The sequence below is a fragment of the Sparassis crispa genome (assembly GCF_003851025.1).
Source record: "Sparassis crispa DNA, contig_000013F, whole genome shotgun sequence".
In the NCBI taxonomy this organism is placed as follows: Eukaryota; Fungi; Basidiomycota; class Agaricomycetes; order Polyporales; family Sparassidaceae; genus Sparassis; species Sparassis crispa.
In genome coordinates, this window is record NW_020939760.1 from 1 (window position 1) to 15612 (window position 15612).

Here is a 15612-nt window from a genome sequence, read left to right on the forward strand (position 1 = left end):
GACGGGACAGAAGGACAGGACGTGATGGGACAGGACAGGACGTGACGGGACAGAAGGACAGGACGTGACATGACAACCGGACATGACAGGACATGACAGGACATGACAGGACAACTGTTTTTTCCAGGGAAATCCTTAAATAATTTCCTACATGTTTTTCCCTGGGAGTTATTTTCATTGGAAGATTTTAAAACTTTTCTTCGCTTATTTCCCAGAAACAAAAGGGAGAAATACACAAAGATTTTCCCCCTTTTTTCCCACGACAAAAACGAGAAAAATGCACTAAGTATTTCCACGCCCCTTTTTACCTCATCATTTTTCCACGGGAACAAAGCGGTAAATGTTTTGTTCTTTTCCCCGACATTTCCCACCGGCATTTCCCGTGGAAACACTTTTTTGATTTCCACAAGTTTTTCCCCGTTATTTCCAGTGGAAAAAAGGGGCTATGCGTCCTGTGTGTTTTGGTACTTTTATGTGTTCAGATCATACGAATGGGGCTTGGTTGCCAGATGTTATATAAACGGGTGATTTCAGCATGGTGACTCATACCCAAAGGTCCTGAACTTCAATCCGATTATGGGTGATTGGTGTTTTTCACCTTCACTAGCACTCAGCAAATGGTTGACTCTCACATCCCCAAGTGTTCACAGTATGAGCGACTGCCCGAATCTCTCTGCTCAGTTGTTCTTGGTGTCCCTGCAGAGATACATCATTTATATCCTACCTATGTCATTGCTCATCATGGAAGAAAGTCAATAGTGTAAGTGCATGATCCGAACATCCAAACATTGTTTCAAACAAACATGGAATTGATGTTTTCTGAATCGCTCTCCACCGGGGTTTTGCACGTGGAAATGACTGATAAGATCATTCTCCGATTCGCAAGAATTTTGGCTGATGGCGACTCCCATCGTCACTCTCAGCCTCGGAGTCCCGTACGCAGTCATTGTCGAGCCAGACCTGATAGCGATTGCTACCGAACGACAGGATCGCGGCAGGATCACCGACTCGGAACATCCAGGCCTATGCGCCCAATCCGAGTCTACTACTTAACAGCCTCCGATATGCAGAGGGTACTTTCTCCGCAACCTTCGCAAGCCACACCCGGCGTTCTTGTGCCACAGAATCCAATCCGACTGAACTGCAAGTCTGAACGCAATCCCATCAACCAGCACTGATGGATCTTCTGCCGAGTACATAGTACAGTATCTCCGAGTGACGCCGTACCCATATCTCTGATCTTCGTGGTTTACAGACGCCGCAGTGGACTCCCTGATAGACTTGGATGGTGTGAAGGACATTTGTGTCATTGGTGCAGGAGCTGGTGGGCTTGCGGCCCTCAAGATCATCTCGGAAACCCCGCAGTACAAGTCCGGACGATGGAGACCCACAGCATTTGAGATGCGCGAGAAAGTGGGCGGAGTATGGCGAGTACCCTCTCATTCGGACATCGTGGAGTAGAGTCGTGGAGTAGAGTTCCTCCGACTTACGATTCTGCATATACGCAGGTTCCCTGCCTCTCCCACAGGAGATTTTCCACTCACGCCGCTGTATGACTCGCTCACGACGAACCTCCCGCACCCGGTCATGGCATTCCACTCCTTCCCTTTCCCCCCTTCCACCCCGCTCTACCCGCCTGCAAGTACGGTGGAGACGTACCTCCAAGCCTATGCTGCGCATTACAAGCTCGGACAGCACATCCGCTTCAACACCGCCGTGCTCTCCGCCGACTGGGACGGGCAGCACTCGAAGTGGACTGTGCGCATCACTGGGGACGAGGTCCTCACCTTCGACCTGCTCATCGTTGCGAACGGGCACTACCATGTTCCGCGTTTCCCCGACACGCCCGGACTCGCAGCATGGCTCGCGCAAGGGAAAGCCTCGCACTCTGCATGGTACCGCCGCCCGCACGATATCGGCAATACGGTGCTCGTCGTCGGTGGGGGCTACAGTGGGATAGATATCTCCGCGGAGATGCGCACCGCTGCGCAGACCGTGTTGCATTCCGTTACTGGCGGGGAGCCCGAAGACCTAGACGGCGGAGCGTTTAAACGCCGTGGGCGCATCGCCGAGTTCGGCGACCCCAGCCAAGGGCGCGTGGTGTTCGAAGACGGGACGGTCGACGAGGAGGTCGACCATTGCATCCTCGCGACAGGCTATGAGTTCTCATTCCCCTTCCTCTCCCCACCGCTGCTCGAGGGCGCCGTGCCGCCAGCGATACCTCCTCTCCCTCCGACGTTGTACAACTCCTCGTACAACCTCTTCCCGCTCGCACGACACGTCTTCCCGCTCGTCTCGACTATCCCGCCCTCGCGCCTCGTCTTCCTCGGGCTCCCGATCCGTGTCGTGCCGTTCCCGCTGATGGAGGTGCAGGCACGCGCCGTGATCAAAGCATTTGCACAGCCGGAGAGCCTCGACCCGCTGCAGGAGGCCGTCGCGATCGTTGCCCGTTACGAGACGCTTCGTGCGCGCGTCGGCGACAGCGAGGCTGCGATCGCAGAGGCGTGGCACCGCTTCCAGGACCAGGAGCAGTTCGAGTACCGCGACGAGCTGCATGCGTGGATCGGTGGCGAGTATGCCGGGCCAGAGTGGAAGGTGCCCACATGGACCAGGGAACTCTATGGCAGGAAGGACGTGTTGCGCAGTGAATGGAAGGAGCTGGAGCGGCTCGGAGAGGCGGAAGAATGGGTCAGGGGAGTGGGGGAACATGGTGAAAGTGAATGGGTTGATCTTTTGTATCGATTGTTGCGCAGGGTAGACAAGAAGGGTCAAGCAGAGTTTGGAAAATTGTAATGATCTTGAATGTTACATCACGAGAACTTCAGGAATTAACACATCTACTAGACATAGAATATCATACGATACGAAAGTGATATATCACATGGTTGACACGATGTAGTGATGGAGTACAGAGCAGAACAGCATTGGGAGAACAATCAGATGCACTTTAAGAAGAACTTGAACATGTAGGGCTGGATTGAATGACAGGCTGAAGAGTAGATGAGCAAGTGATTGGAAGACACTGAAAGCATGTGAACATACCGGGGATTACTCTTCCTTCAAAGATTTACCATCTGCTGATGATAGGACATCACCAGCAAAGGAGGGATCCCATCCCAACTGAGCATACTCTCCATTCTTTATGTTATTTAGAAAATTCTGCAACCTGTGATTATGAGAATCCATCCACATGCAAAACTCCTGTGGAGTTCTTGCTACTGGGGAAGGATTCTCTTCAGAAAGTACATGCTTCAAGGCTAAGCCAAGCTCCTGGACCTCAGCAAGGGATGGAAATTGCTTCTCCTGATGAGGGGCTATATAGTTGCAATAAGCTTCAGTGAATGCTAATTTTTAGACATAAGGGGACATACACATCTTTGGCATTTCATGAGAATCCTGTGACACTGCATTAGACATTCCTGTAGCATAGAATGGAGGAAGTGTGGCATGAGTCGGTTCAGGTGAGGTGGAAGGGTCAGGAGTTGGCAAATGTTTCTTATTGCTTGACTCTGGTAGGTGTGACTTCCACAGATCAATCCATGTCTGTACATCGATGTGAGTTGCACCCAGTCGCCGTGCCCATATCCCAACCTCTACATTGCGCGGTGAAGGGTTCTCTGAGAGGAGTACTTGCAGCTTGAGTATAGACTCTGGCGTTAGAGAAGGATGCACTGTCCGACATACACACACATTACCACTGCAACTGCAAAATAATAATGAATGCAGACATACGAATGTCATGAGTGCTTGCCGGCACCTCTTTTGGCACCATCTTCTGTCGCAGCCCCCTCCAGTAACGCTTGAGGTCCTCGAAAGTGTACCAGTCACATCCATGGATCTCGTGGAGTCTCTGCAAGAGCTCCCGCAGATGTTGTTCAGTCAAATTCGGTGTGAGCTTGTATTGATCTGAGAGAGTGGTCCGTGTGAGATCTACGCCGTGTCATTGTGGTCGAGGGACGCGCACGCACCGGTAAGTAGCGCGTAGCCATCTGGCGCTAAGCGACGACGCGGCTTTCCATGCAGCGCCTCTGATTCAGGAAGTGCTGGCGGTCTTTCGCTGGGACCGGGGTCCATTGCAAGGGTTGTTCGAAAAGCCGTTGGGTAGGAAGATGGGGGAAGAGATGTCATTTTCGCTAAATCCTCCTGTTGTGCCGACTCACAGAATCTTACTGGATACAGGAGAATTCCCATTTTTGGGCAAGTCTGGCCGTTTCCTATGCACTAGTCTATTTTAGCAAAGTCTTCTTTGATAACAGCTGATCAGCGATAGCCAAACTAGGCAAGTGAATTGCACTGGACAACTTGCTGCTCACCCACGAGCTGCCATGCTAAGCAATGAGTACTGATTAGCCTTACTGTCAGTGAGGTACAGTAGTTGTCAAATATCCTTGCTGGTTTCCCAGCAAGGTGTTTTGATGTCTACTGCAGACCACTGGCAGGCTCACAGTGATCGTACAATGATTAACATGCAGATCTGAGCCACCCATACAATTCCAAGCAACACTTCCTCAATGATGACGATCCGGTATGTCCTTCTATCCTATTCATGGTGATGATTTGATCTCATTCTGCAACACAGGACTCAGGACGCTCGACACTGGTGCCTATCGCGCTGATGCATGCAGCAGAGTATTTGCACGTCCTCAACGAAAACATGACATCCCGAGGTTATGGGTGTGAATTTTCACTCGCACGTCTACTTCTATTGCACATGTGCGATGAGTCTCATGCTGCCGGGTATCGTTAAAATCCACCATGAGGTAGGTGTTCTCTTTGACCTTGTTCCACATTGATTAGTAGATTACTCAGTTGTCAGATCTCTCATGGACACTTTCAGCGGACATCTGTCTGCATCGAATGTTCGATGCTCCATGCTGACACCTGTATGGTCGTAGGAGACTGGGCGTGTGAATGCATACAGTGCCTAGTAACTCGCGCACGAACGGAATTATACTCTTTGTTTAGTATGATACGCTATCCTACTGCTACTTTACGTGGAGAATGTGCAATCCTGAAGATGAGACCGAACAATATCTGCGAGCATGGGAAGTATAGTCAGACTCGGCAGATGGCCGGAAAGGTGGTTGACGCGAGGGTCTGTCTTCACCGGCGTGCGCATGAACTTTTGAGTTCCTCTGACAACGCCGGACCCACACGCTGCTTCTTCCTCCCTCCTTCGACTTGTAGACCCTTCGTCGCTGGCTATTCCACTAGTCTCGAGCACAGGCGGCCATCTTCGCACATTCTCTCGGAATTTCGGTTTTTTTTCCCGTATCGCCACGACAACCTGCGGTAGCGCAGTGCCACTCGCAGATTACCCTCTCGTCGGCGAATTCTGGTGAAGCACCTGCGTCGGACCGTGACATCCATCTCGCCCATGCTTATCTTCCTGGCATTGCTACCCTCTGCGTATGCCTACTCTTTCACCTTCAACAGCGTTCCGGCCCAGTGCCAGGACCTCCAGATAGAAATCTCAGGTGGTGCAGGACAGCCCCCTTATAGCGTGCTCATCATCCCTTTCGGACCGTCGCCTCTCCCCAATAATGTTGAGGTCAGGACAATTTTCGAAGTTCCGTTCAATAGCTCCTCGACATCGTTCCAATTGAAGTATCCTGCAAATTCCGAGTTTGTGGCGGTGGTGAGTATCTCTGTTCGTGTGTCTTTCCGTACCCTTCCTGCAATGCAAGCGTGTGTGGTATGACTTTCCATGTGGTCGGGATCATCCGTGCAGATCAGTGTAGTTTGAATTAGACTTGTCGTGCCGCAGGATAGCGCGCAACGCATACATCACGCGTTTCGCGTCGGCCGCAGCAGAGGCATTCGGTGTAAACTGGGGCCTGCAGACGCCATAGCACCCGTCTTATCACCCTTCAATGCAACTGCAACCGTTCGTCGAGAGAGCCCGCACACCTTCGTTCTCCTAATACACTCTTCGGCAAGGTTCGCGATGTGTAGATAGCTGATTGATATATAGGTCAGTGATAGCTCAGGGTTCGGCACGGGTGGAACAAGTGTCGCGGCAACTGTACAGTCCAGCAGCGACTCGAGCTGCTTCAACGCCACGCAAAATGTCTCTCCCGATTTCGTGTTCAGCATCGTCCCCTCGAACCAACTCGTGCAATGTACGCCTACGCGGATATGGTGGGACCCTTCAACAGTGCAGGGGTTTGTCCGTCAACAGAATCCTTAGGCATGTGTTGACGTGACGTGCTACTATCCAATGCAGGACCCCACAATTCCATGGCGTGATTCCCGGCGGGCAGTCATTCGCCATCCCCGAAGGTTCACTGACGACCGTGGCGAACGAGGGGCTCGGCTTCTCCTGGACGCCCTCCGTGCGGACGGGCACGACGCTCCTGCTTCTCGGCGGCGACAATCGTGGTCCCGGCACCGGTGGCAGCGGGTTCTATATTATGTCACAAGGAGATAGTAATACCTGCCTCAACTCGACATCGCCTTCGTCAACGCCCGGCTCGCCTGCAGGCGGAAGCTATCCGACAAGTACCAACGGGGCAAGCACAGGCGGCGGTGGTTCTGGCGGGTGAGTATTCGATGGCTATATGCATCTTAAATGTTGTCTGACGGTGACGCAGCTCTCACAACCACACCGGGGCCATAGTTGGTATGCGTTACGTTACTCATCAGCTTGTTTGCGGTACGATCCTGACCCTGCCTTATTCAGGTGGCGTGATCGGCGGCATAGCAGGTGTCGTGCTCATCCTCGCAGCACTCTGGTTCTTCCATCGGCGCCAGCAGACGCAGCAGACACAGAAAGAACGGTCAGTCGACCTCTTGCAGGACCACGACCACGACCAAGACCAAGACGATGGGCAGCTGCCGCAATACTACCGGCCCGAGCCGTTCCTGCTTCCAGAGCCGACGATCATCTCGAGCGCAGGCGCGTTTGAGGACGGCGACGAAGCCACCAGCATGAGCGGGGGCGCGCGGGGGAGCATGGACCGCCGCCCAATGCGGTTGTCACAGACGACGATGTCGATGTCGGAGGCGGGCCTGTTGCGCCCGGCGACGCCCTCGGCGAGCGCGACGACCAACACGCGCAAGACGCCACACCCGCCAACCCTGCGCCCTGTCAACATCATCCAGCATGATGATGCGGGACCGCCACCGCCGCCCGGGGAGCAACACGCGGAGGAGCCGGAGACCATCGAGCTTCCGCCCGCGTACACGAATATCCGCCGTGCGCAGCCGCCACCGCCCCCAGAGGAAACAGACTGAGCGCGTTTTGCCCGTTCGTTGTTGTCACGGTGCGCCCTCCGTCTTCACCCCGTCTCTGGGCCGTAGCTGACTCGACTGGTGTGGGGTAGCTACTTCGGAGGAGGAACACTGGTACCGGCGTGCGTACACTCGTTGGGGTGTATCCCGCACGGACGCTTGCCTAGATCTACCTGTAAATTTATTACCCATTCGTTCAGGATTTCATTGCAGATACTCTCCTTTCCTTCATGTTCTTCGCCGCCGTGGCGGTTTCCCGACCGGACTCTCCGCGGCGGGTGTTATATACCCGGGTATAGCATACCTATACGTACCCGTATAATTGCAGCTCTGCTCGCCTGTTGTGAATTCGAGTAGTACGCTCGTGTTTAAACGTGAATGCCCAGCAAGGCTCCCGACGATTCCACCTGCTCCCCGGCAACGATCCAAGTGTCTATGATAATCTATGTACTCCTAATGTACACACTAATGCAAGGTATGTATAGCATTACTACGAGGTATAACCATCACGCAGCAGACGTCCGTGCGTCGTCGCCCGCCGTGCCGCGCCTCATCATCCCACCCCAGCCTGCATCGCGGGCAACGACCTCATGGCTCCCACACACGCAGGGAGACTCGTGCGCGCGCGCAGAGCGCCAGGGGACGAGCTCGAACGTATCCAGCGCGCGCGCCTCAACGTCGTCGTGCGCACCCGCGTAGTCTTTCACCACCACGCAGTCCTGCCCTACATTTGTGGGCACATAGTCCGCGGGCGACGGCAACGGCGACGATGACGGCGAGTCCTTTCCCGCACTCCCACTCCCGCTGGCGATCGGCAGGTCCTCTGAGATGACGGGCGTGAGCACGTCGAGCGACCGGCGCTGTGCGGCGAGGCTGCGCACGCTGAGAAGGAGGTGCGAACCCTGGGTTTCGGGTCAGTGGGTCGGGTTCGCAGCAGGGTTGAGGCGGGAGGGTTAAGGGTGCAACGGGAAGCGGTCAAAGTCGGCAGGAGGCCAACAGTGAACGGTGAGGCAGTAAAGCAGTCAACACTCAGCCTAACGTCCCACATTTACAGAGCGAGATTACTGACCGAGAAGGAAAAGATCGCCGAGATCCAGCTGCAGGAACACGGCTTCAGTGGGTGCGCCCGACGAGGAAGGGAAGGGAAGAGAAGGTGCGGGAGAAGGGGGGTAACGTACATGTTGGCGACGTCAGTGAGGACGATGTCCGTGACGTACGGCGCGACGACGGAGATAGACATCGTGACTGCGGCGTGGGTGAATCCCATCGGGGAGCGGGAGACCAGTTAGTTGGGAGCAGAATTAGTCCAGGTAAGGTCAGATAGACACGCGACTTACCGAAAATGCTGCAGGGACCGTTAGCGGTCGAACGGAAACGGAAACGGGATCAAAAGAACGACAACATCGAAACAGACAAAAACGGAAACGGTAAGGCAGGACGGGATGTGCGGGGCAGAATGGAGCGGGACAGGCCAGTAGAAGATTGCTTTAAAAATGCAGAACATAATAGAACAGCACAGTATATGACAAAACAAAACAAAACAGAACATGCCCGACGACACAACGCAACGCGCAGGGTACTCACAAAGCATAGTAGATCGTCCCATCGCGCACGATGCGCGCGAGGATGGGGACCTCCCTCAGCGGGCGGTACGCCGCACACTTGTAGAGCGACAGTGCGAACAGGAACGCTGTGCACGGGAGATGAGCTGCAAGCGTCAGGCACATGTAGTGGGGCGGGAAGAGGTCGCGGGAAAGGGGGAAAGGTGGGACGCACATTCGAACACCATGACAGGGACCCTAGGCGGGTATCAGCGGGTGAACAGTAAAATGAGGGAAGGGAGAGAGGGAGCACACCACGAGGCCTTGTAGAACGACGGTTGAGGTGGGTAGAAGCACCCGCGGATGGGCCACTCGGGCGGGAAGGGCGTGACGAAAGGAATCGAGCGTGGCCAGGCGGACACGCCTAGCCCAATGATGGCCTGCAACACGCGTTACAAGTGATTCACAAAAGGTGGGGATTAATAGTATAATGACCGTCAGTTCTCCTGAGCACGCCCCGTCACGTCAGCACGAGAGATGAGGTGTACCGAGGGTGAACGCACCAATAAACGCGATAGAAAGGACGTATGAGACTGGCGCTGGCGCGTCAGGACAAGGAGTATAGCGGCAAAGTGGTGCACGCGGGCTTACTAGTTTTACTTTTGCCATAGAATGCATATATGCGCAGCATAAGGCTGATCTCAACGCTGAAGATGAGAACTTGGAGCGCGCTGCGTCTCGTCTGTCGTCAATGCAAAGCGGCTATCTACGCGTCTGGCTACTCACACGCCGCTCCAGATCAAATTCGGGACACAGCTGGTCGAGGGGGATCGCATTAGCACGGAGTCCAGGCAGAGTCAAACACGCGCACACGCACTCGAGCGGAAGCATCTGGCCAGCCAGAGACCTGTGAGATCTGAAGTGAGGTATGTAAACCATGCACGGAAATAACTCGGACTTGCGCTTGAAAGAGCAGCCCAAAGTACCGCGAGAAGAAATAGAGGAACTTGGGCGGGGTGTTCGCAGACCTAGCGAACGTGAGCGACGGCACGGCAGAACGCGCACGCGAATTTGACGATACCGACTTCCATATCAGTTCGACCTGTGGCAGAGCGTCGATCAGTTGTGGGGAGGCGTGGGAGCGCGACAAGCGCGCGAGCGTACCTCCTCTCCAAACGAAAGGAACGTGTCGAACAACAGCCAGGCAAACGACGCGGCTGCAGAAAAATCAAACAGGTGAGCAGGCGATGTCAGCAAGAGCGGTGCGGGTACGCACACGTGCTGAAGTGAACCTGGTGAAGGGTGTGGGCGAGGTCGAGGAAGCTGGCGCCGTCGCTCATGAAAACGCGGGGTCGGGCTGAAGGAGACCCGGGAGATATTGCGGGGTCGGGAGAGGGTCATACGCCAGGAGGACGAGGTCGTCGAGGCAGGGGGAAGGAGAAGGAGAAGGAGGAAGGGCGGTCGCGCAGACAGCCCTGCGACGGAGACCAAGGTTTATTATATTGCATGGCCCGATATGGTGATAGTAAAGATGTTAGATTGCGTCGTGTTCCACTTATCAGCCGCTGGATCGCTGCCATCCCTGTAATACGTAATTAAAATATTCCTTAATTGCTTCGACCCTGGACAACCTCGCGCAAAGTTACCACTCTGGCGGGCACTAATATTTCCGCGCGACCCATAGACGCCCATCTGTTGGTGCTACCAGACACCTGTCTACCATGCCCGAGATGCCCGAGCCTCGTTATTTCCCTTCTCCACGGTCCCTGTGCCACTCAAACGCGGCCTTAGAAATGTTGTACCACTAACTGGGTACTAGTGCTATCAAAATACACGGATCGATGGAGTCATCGCAATAGGTACAATCCAGACTGTGCTTGTCCGACGTCACACACACGCCAACGTACGTACCCCGCAACGCGCAGACCCAGCCACACACACCTACCGTGCGATGACCGTGCGCACAACTGCCCAAAAGCGCTCTAATGCAACGCCCGCCCCGATACACGACCCAGATCATGCGATCGCCATCACGCCACGAACCGCTGCGGCTCCAGGTTCGGCGTGACCCCGCCCCCACCCGCCACAGTGCGGGGCGAATGCAGGGTGTCCAGCCGCCACTCCCCGCGGAGCCGGTGGTAAATCATCTTGAACGTAGACACCGCCCCCTTCTCCAGCACGAGCCCGATCGTCGTCTCGAAGCCGCCCGCCCGCCCGCCCTCCAGCCGCACCGCCGACACGCGCGGCATCGCGTACGTGCTCGTGCGCGGCGACGGAGGGATCTGCGACAACCGCGGGGTCGTCCCCGGCTGCGAGTACGCCTGCGTGCCCGGCGCACCAGAAAATTCGACCCGGAACCGCATCTGCTTCTGTGCCCCGTCCCCCGGCTCGTCCAGCCGACACTTGAGCACACTCCACCCCGCGTACTCCTCCAGCACCGTCATCACGCCCAGCTGCGCGAGCAGACGCGTGGTCTCGCTTCGTGTGGCGACCACGTCGTTCGTCGAGTACAGCAGATACGATTGTACCTTCCAGTGGAACAGGTTCGAGAACCACCCCTTGAACTCGCCCACGACCGGGGAATTGACCAGCACCGCGGCGTTGGGGGGTGACGGGGGCCGCGGCGATCCAATAACCGAGAAAGTGGCCCTCTTCTGCAGCACAGTTGGGCCCTGCAAATCCATCGTAGCCGCTACAACAACCAGCGAATGGAGAGGGAAAGAAAAAGGGGACGTCAGCGACTGTTGCGCTTCCCGACAGACAAACTAAAATGCACTTACGTCGGCTCTTCCGCGCCTCTTTCTTGTGCTCTTTCCCAACAGCGCCTGGTTCATTGATAAATAGCATGTTCCCCATTTCCTTGGCCATAGGAACAGAGTGCCCGAATCCAAGCCCACCGGTGGTGTACGCGCCTTCAGCATGAGCCGATAGCCGTCTCCCCACGGCCGCAGAGCCTGCGTCCCAATTCTCCTTGTTCCCGTTCGCGTTCCCGACCACGCTGTAGCGCGGCACAGTCGTAGACGGTGCCCGCCTATGCTCGCCACGTTGGCCCTCGTCTTCCTGTGTCTGTGCCTGCGCGCGCGCGTTCCACGACGCCGCCTGCATATTCACCATCGTGGCATACTCGTCAAACGTGCGCTGAAGCGCCGCGTCGGGCACCTTCGGTGCGCTTATCATCGGCAGCGCCGCCGCTGCCATGGGCACTGGGGAGTGGATCACGTCCGTGAGCGTTCCCCCAAGTGAAGAACGGTGGTGCCCGTGCGCGGGCCCTGGCACAGCGGAGCCAGGCGGGGACATCGCGGGCCCGCGCACCATCGGCGGCGGGACCGCACGATGCTGCGGGTACACGAACATGTTCTGCGCGTCGGGGGCCGCGAGGAACCGCTGCGCTTCCTGCGGGTTCGGCGTGAACGTGCCTGCAGGGGCGACGTACGAGTTCCGGCCCGCGGCGATGGCGGACGCCGGGCGGGGACGCTGTGGGCGCGGGCCAATGGGCGAGGGGATCGAGCGAGAGACGGGCCGCTCGAGGGGCACGTCCGTCACGATGGCCAGAGCACGCGCATTCGGGGACTGGCTGCGCGGCGGGCCCGGGGCGACGCGGGTCGAGAGTGGGTACGGGATCTGCGACTCGGCGCCGACGTTGGAGTGCGGCTCGGGGTGCGTCTGCGCCGGCTTCTTGGCCGAGCGCGGCGCGGCGTACTGTTTCGTGACGACCTTGCCGGCCGCGTTGAAGATCTCGTCAATGTCCATAAGGATCCCGTGTTCCTCCATCGCCTTCTCGCGGTGCTTCTGCAGAAGAAAATAGAACGCTTTCGCGAGAGTGCCTCGGCCAGGGACGCTCAGCAGGTCCGCTCGGATACCCTCGATGTCTGCGTGGCGCCCCCAGATGACACAGAGAGACTCGAATAGGTCACGGTCGATATGGAGTGCGGAAGGCAGCGGCTGCGCCAGCTCCGAGACTGATGGCGCCGGAACATAAGTGATGCCCGGCGTCAATCCCTCGAGCCACGGGTGCGCCAATATTTCAGCCATCTAGGGGACGGTGTTAGGTGAGTGCAAGCAGAGATTTTCCGCAAACTCACAGATATTCTCCTCGAGACGTCAACGACGAGCATGCGCGACAGGAGGTCCTTGGCAAGCGGGTCGACGAAGCTCGGCATGTCATACTTGCCCAGTTTGACCTTGCCCAAGAGCGTCCTGACGTTCTTGTCGTCGAATGGAAGGCGGCCGGTGAGCAGGGCGTACAAGATCACGCCGCAGCTCCAGATGTCGGTTGCCGTCCCGCAGTACTTGTGCCCATTGACAATTTCTGGGCTGGCGTAGTGGGGGCTCCCGCAGCTGGTCTCCAGCTGCAGAGTAGGTGGAGCGAACGCAGCCATGCCCCAATCTGCAATCTTGATGAGCGGGGGATTGAGTGAATGAATTAGGATGTTCTCAGGCTTGAGATCACGGTGGATGATAGAAAATGTGTGTGCATAGTTCAACCCATAGATAATCTGCTTGAAATAGGCGAGGGCCTCGAGCGGGGGGAGCTTGCCGCGGTTGACGAGAAAGTCGAAGAGCTCGCCGCCCTCGACATACTCAAGGATGAGGTACAGCTCCATCTCGCCCTCGTACACGTCGTAGATGCGCATGATGTTCGGGTGGTTCATGAGCTTCATCATCGTGATCTCGCGGTCGACGCCGAGCCGCTGCTTGTCTGACTTGGCCTTGCTCGCGAGCGACGCGCGCGAATTCACGAACGGCTGCAGTGGCAGAATCTTTACAGCCGCTAGCTGCCCCGTCCGCCGGTGCCGCGCTATCTTCACGTGCCCGCTCGCGCCCTTCCCGACGCACTCGCCGATGACCCACGGTCCGACATACTTGGCGTCCTCGGGGTAGTCGAACGCGCCGCTCCCGGCAGCCGCCTTCTCCTTCTGCCAGCGCGTGCCCAAGGGGGTGTGGTACTTGGCTGGAGGCGCGCGAGGTGGGCTGTTGGGGGCTGTTGGAGACATTACGGTCGTGGGTAAGAAATACGGAGAGAAATTATACGAATATAGAATATAGTGATGTTAGAATATGTTGTTATCGTCGCCGTCGTCGACAAGAACAAGACGACCAGCCGCCAGAATGTAGAGGGAACCAGCTCGCCGCCGCGGAACTTGAACGGCGCGTGGCGGCTGGCAGCAGAACAAACAACGCGTAAACAAGGCATATCACATGATCGAGCGCTTACCCACATGACATGAGTTGCAAAGCCATCCACTGATCCGGATCATATAGGTAGCCAGAGAACAACTATGTAACGTAGCAGATCGCCAGATATATCCAGTACAAGGTCAGTATGGTATCATCGAGAAGACATTCCGCCTCAAATTGATCACACCAGTACGCGGTCATACCAGGATCACAGCGAGCAGCAGGGCCATCAGGATGATTATAAGGATGATGATACACCAGCCAGATTTTGTCTCTTCAGGTACGATACACGAGTGCGATCAATGCAGGTTCATCTTAATCAACCACAGCTGCGCACCTTCCGTGTGGCGAATAAATCGCCTCATTCTGTGCATGGCGTCGCCGAGTTTCGAGTCTGTGCGGTCTACGCCCTGCTCGATGTCACCAAGCATTCTGCGAATGAAGTAATCCCGTTAGATCACACCAACCCTGTTAATTACGACGACCATTCCACCAACTCGTTGTGTTCGCCGATTTCTCTACCCATCAGTCCCGCTTGCTGTGCAATAGTGCTGAGTGTGCCGGAAATGGTGTCAATTGTCTGGTCTTGCTCGCGAATCATCATCTACGCGATGAAGAGGTAAACGATCTCATCCGAGGCTTAAACCGTGAAACTCGCCTGTTGCTCCTGCCTGGCCCACTCAGACTGCTCGTCCCTTTCATCCGCAGGTAATGGCTGGCTGGCTCCACGAGAGATCTCTGCAGGAGGTCTGACCTGCGACTTTAGCCGGGTTCGACTTTCAGCCTCGGATTCGATTTCTGCTCGCATGCTCTGTCGTTTCCGGAGACCGTACGGGCATCAAATGAACATAAGTGTTCACAAGAGAAACGAAATATGAACAATCGACGCACACACCTCAAGCTCGTGCCGTACATGCCCGACATACCGCCTTCTCTCGATGACTTCCGACTCTTCCAAACCAAACATCCGCGCGCCTGTAGTTTCAACAATTCTGATGCATGAGAACAGGAAATTCGAATCAATACGTGTCTCGAGGGAGAATTGCGGCAGACAGACTTCACACTCTCCTCCAAGTCTTCCAAATCCGCATCCAAAGCCGCGAGGGTCGCCTTGAGCTAAACCGCCATAGTAACATCAATTTTGTCAATATCTCATGTACCAAGCCGCTAATATCAGGAAAACGCACCTCATTTCGCGCCCAACCCAGCTCCTCGCTGTCTTCCCGCGCAGTACTCCGGATACGCAAGTACGACGCACGCAGCGTGGACGCCGTCTGCAGTGACGTTTGTATTTCCTGCTGCACCGCGTCGTACGGGTCCGTAGACATTGAGATTATCTTGCAGCTGCACAATGGAGTCTAACGATGGGAGAGTGGTCGTTGTGCAAAAGGGCCAGTGGTAACGCGGGGAAACGCGTGGTAGCAATGCGCAGCGCGAGCTTTAAAATCACAGATTGGAGTATCCAAACCCTGAGGATGCTTCGAGAGAATATTGCAGAAGCTGGTATACGGAGAGATCCAGTGTCAAAGGAGTGTCTGCGGCCTGTGTGTTCGTTTCAGCCTGCAGGCAAGACTGCAGCTGGAAGGGGACGCTGAGCTCGGTAAGGAATTCGGGGACAAGGCCCGCAAGTCCGCGGCGGTGGCGCCTCCGATCCCCTGAT

At 55.9% G+C, this 15612-nt stretch overlaps 6 protein-coding genes across 6 annotated transcripts; 2 read left to right on the forward strand and 4 right to left on the reverse strand.

Moving 5' to 3' along the window:
• Window positions 1-1177: 1177 nt before the first annotated feature.
• SCP_1400010 (Thiol-specific monooxygenase) lies at window positions 1178-2793 on the forward strand (the record flags this gene model as incomplete). The annotated part of the gene is made up of 3 exons (XM_027763709.1): window positions 1178-1193; window positions 1256-1457; window positions 1509-2793. The coding sequence occupies 3 exons, from the start codon at window positions 1178-1180 to the stop codon at window positions 2791-2793; spliced, it is 1503 nt and encodes a 500-aa protein (XP_027619510.1).
• Window positions 2794-3048: 255 nt separating this feature from the next.
• SCP_1400020 (hypothetical protein) lies at window positions 3049-4128 on the reverse strand (the record flags this gene model as incomplete). The annotated part of the gene is made up of 4 exons (XM_027763710.1): window positions 3049-3314; window positions 3372-3671; window positions 3733-3906; window positions 3969-4128. The coding sequence occupies 4 exons, from the start codon at window positions 4126-4128 to the stop codon at window positions 3049-3051; spliced, it is 900 nt and encodes a 299-aa protein (XP_027619511.1).
• A 1249-nt stretch (window positions 4129-5377) lies between these two features.
• On the forward strand, window positions 5378-7236 carry SCP_1400030 (hypothetical protein; the record flags this gene model as incomplete). Its single annotated transcript, XM_027763711.1, has 5 exons — window positions 5378-5638; window positions 5975-6165; window positions 6227-6541; window positions 6594-6622; window positions 6683-7236. 5 exons carry the CDS (start codon window positions 5378-5380, stop codon window positions 7234-7236), a joined length of 1350 nt encoding a protein of 449 aa, XP_027619512.1.
• Window positions 7237-7739: 503 nt separating this feature from the next.
• On the reverse strand, window positions 7740-10114 carry SCP_1400040 (hypothetical protein; the record flags this gene model as incomplete). Its single annotated transcript, XM_027763712.1, has 16 exons — window positions 7740-8135; window positions 8303-8330; window positions 8412-8478; window positions 8571-8578; window positions 8818-8923; window positions 9010-9032; window positions 9090-9214; window positions 9270-9280; window positions 9338-9367; window positions 9426-9505; window positions 9561-9590; window positions 9652-9665; window positions 9733-9802; window positions 9860-9876; window positions 9939-9991; window positions 10051-10114. The coding sequence occupies 16 exons, from the start codon at window positions 10112-10114 to the stop codon at window positions 7740-7742; spliced, it is 1122 nt and encodes a 373-aa protein (XP_027619513.1).
• A 690-nt stretch (window positions 10115-10804) lies between these two features.
• Window positions 10805-13768, reverse strand: SCP_1400050 (Serine/threonine-protein kinase HSL1; the record flags this gene model as incomplete). Its single annotated transcript, XM_027763713.1, has 3 exons — window positions 10805-11466; window positions 11555-12806; window positions 12857-13768. The coding sequence occupies 3 exons, from the start codon at window positions 13766-13768 to the stop codon at window positions 10805-10807; spliced, it is 2826 nt and encodes a 941-aa protein (XP_027619514.1).
• Window positions 13769-14592: 824 nt separating this feature from the next.
• Window positions 14593-15280, reverse strand: SCP_1400060 (hypothetical protein; the record flags this gene model as incomplete). Its single annotated transcript, XM_027763714.1, has 4 exons — window positions 14593-14763; window positions 14848-14944; window positions 15010-15068; window positions 15140-15280. 4 exons carry the CDS (start codon window positions 15278-15280, stop codon window positions 14593-14595), a joined length of 468 nt encoding a protein of 155 aa, XP_027619515.1.
• Window positions 15281-15612: the final 332 nt, after the last annotated feature.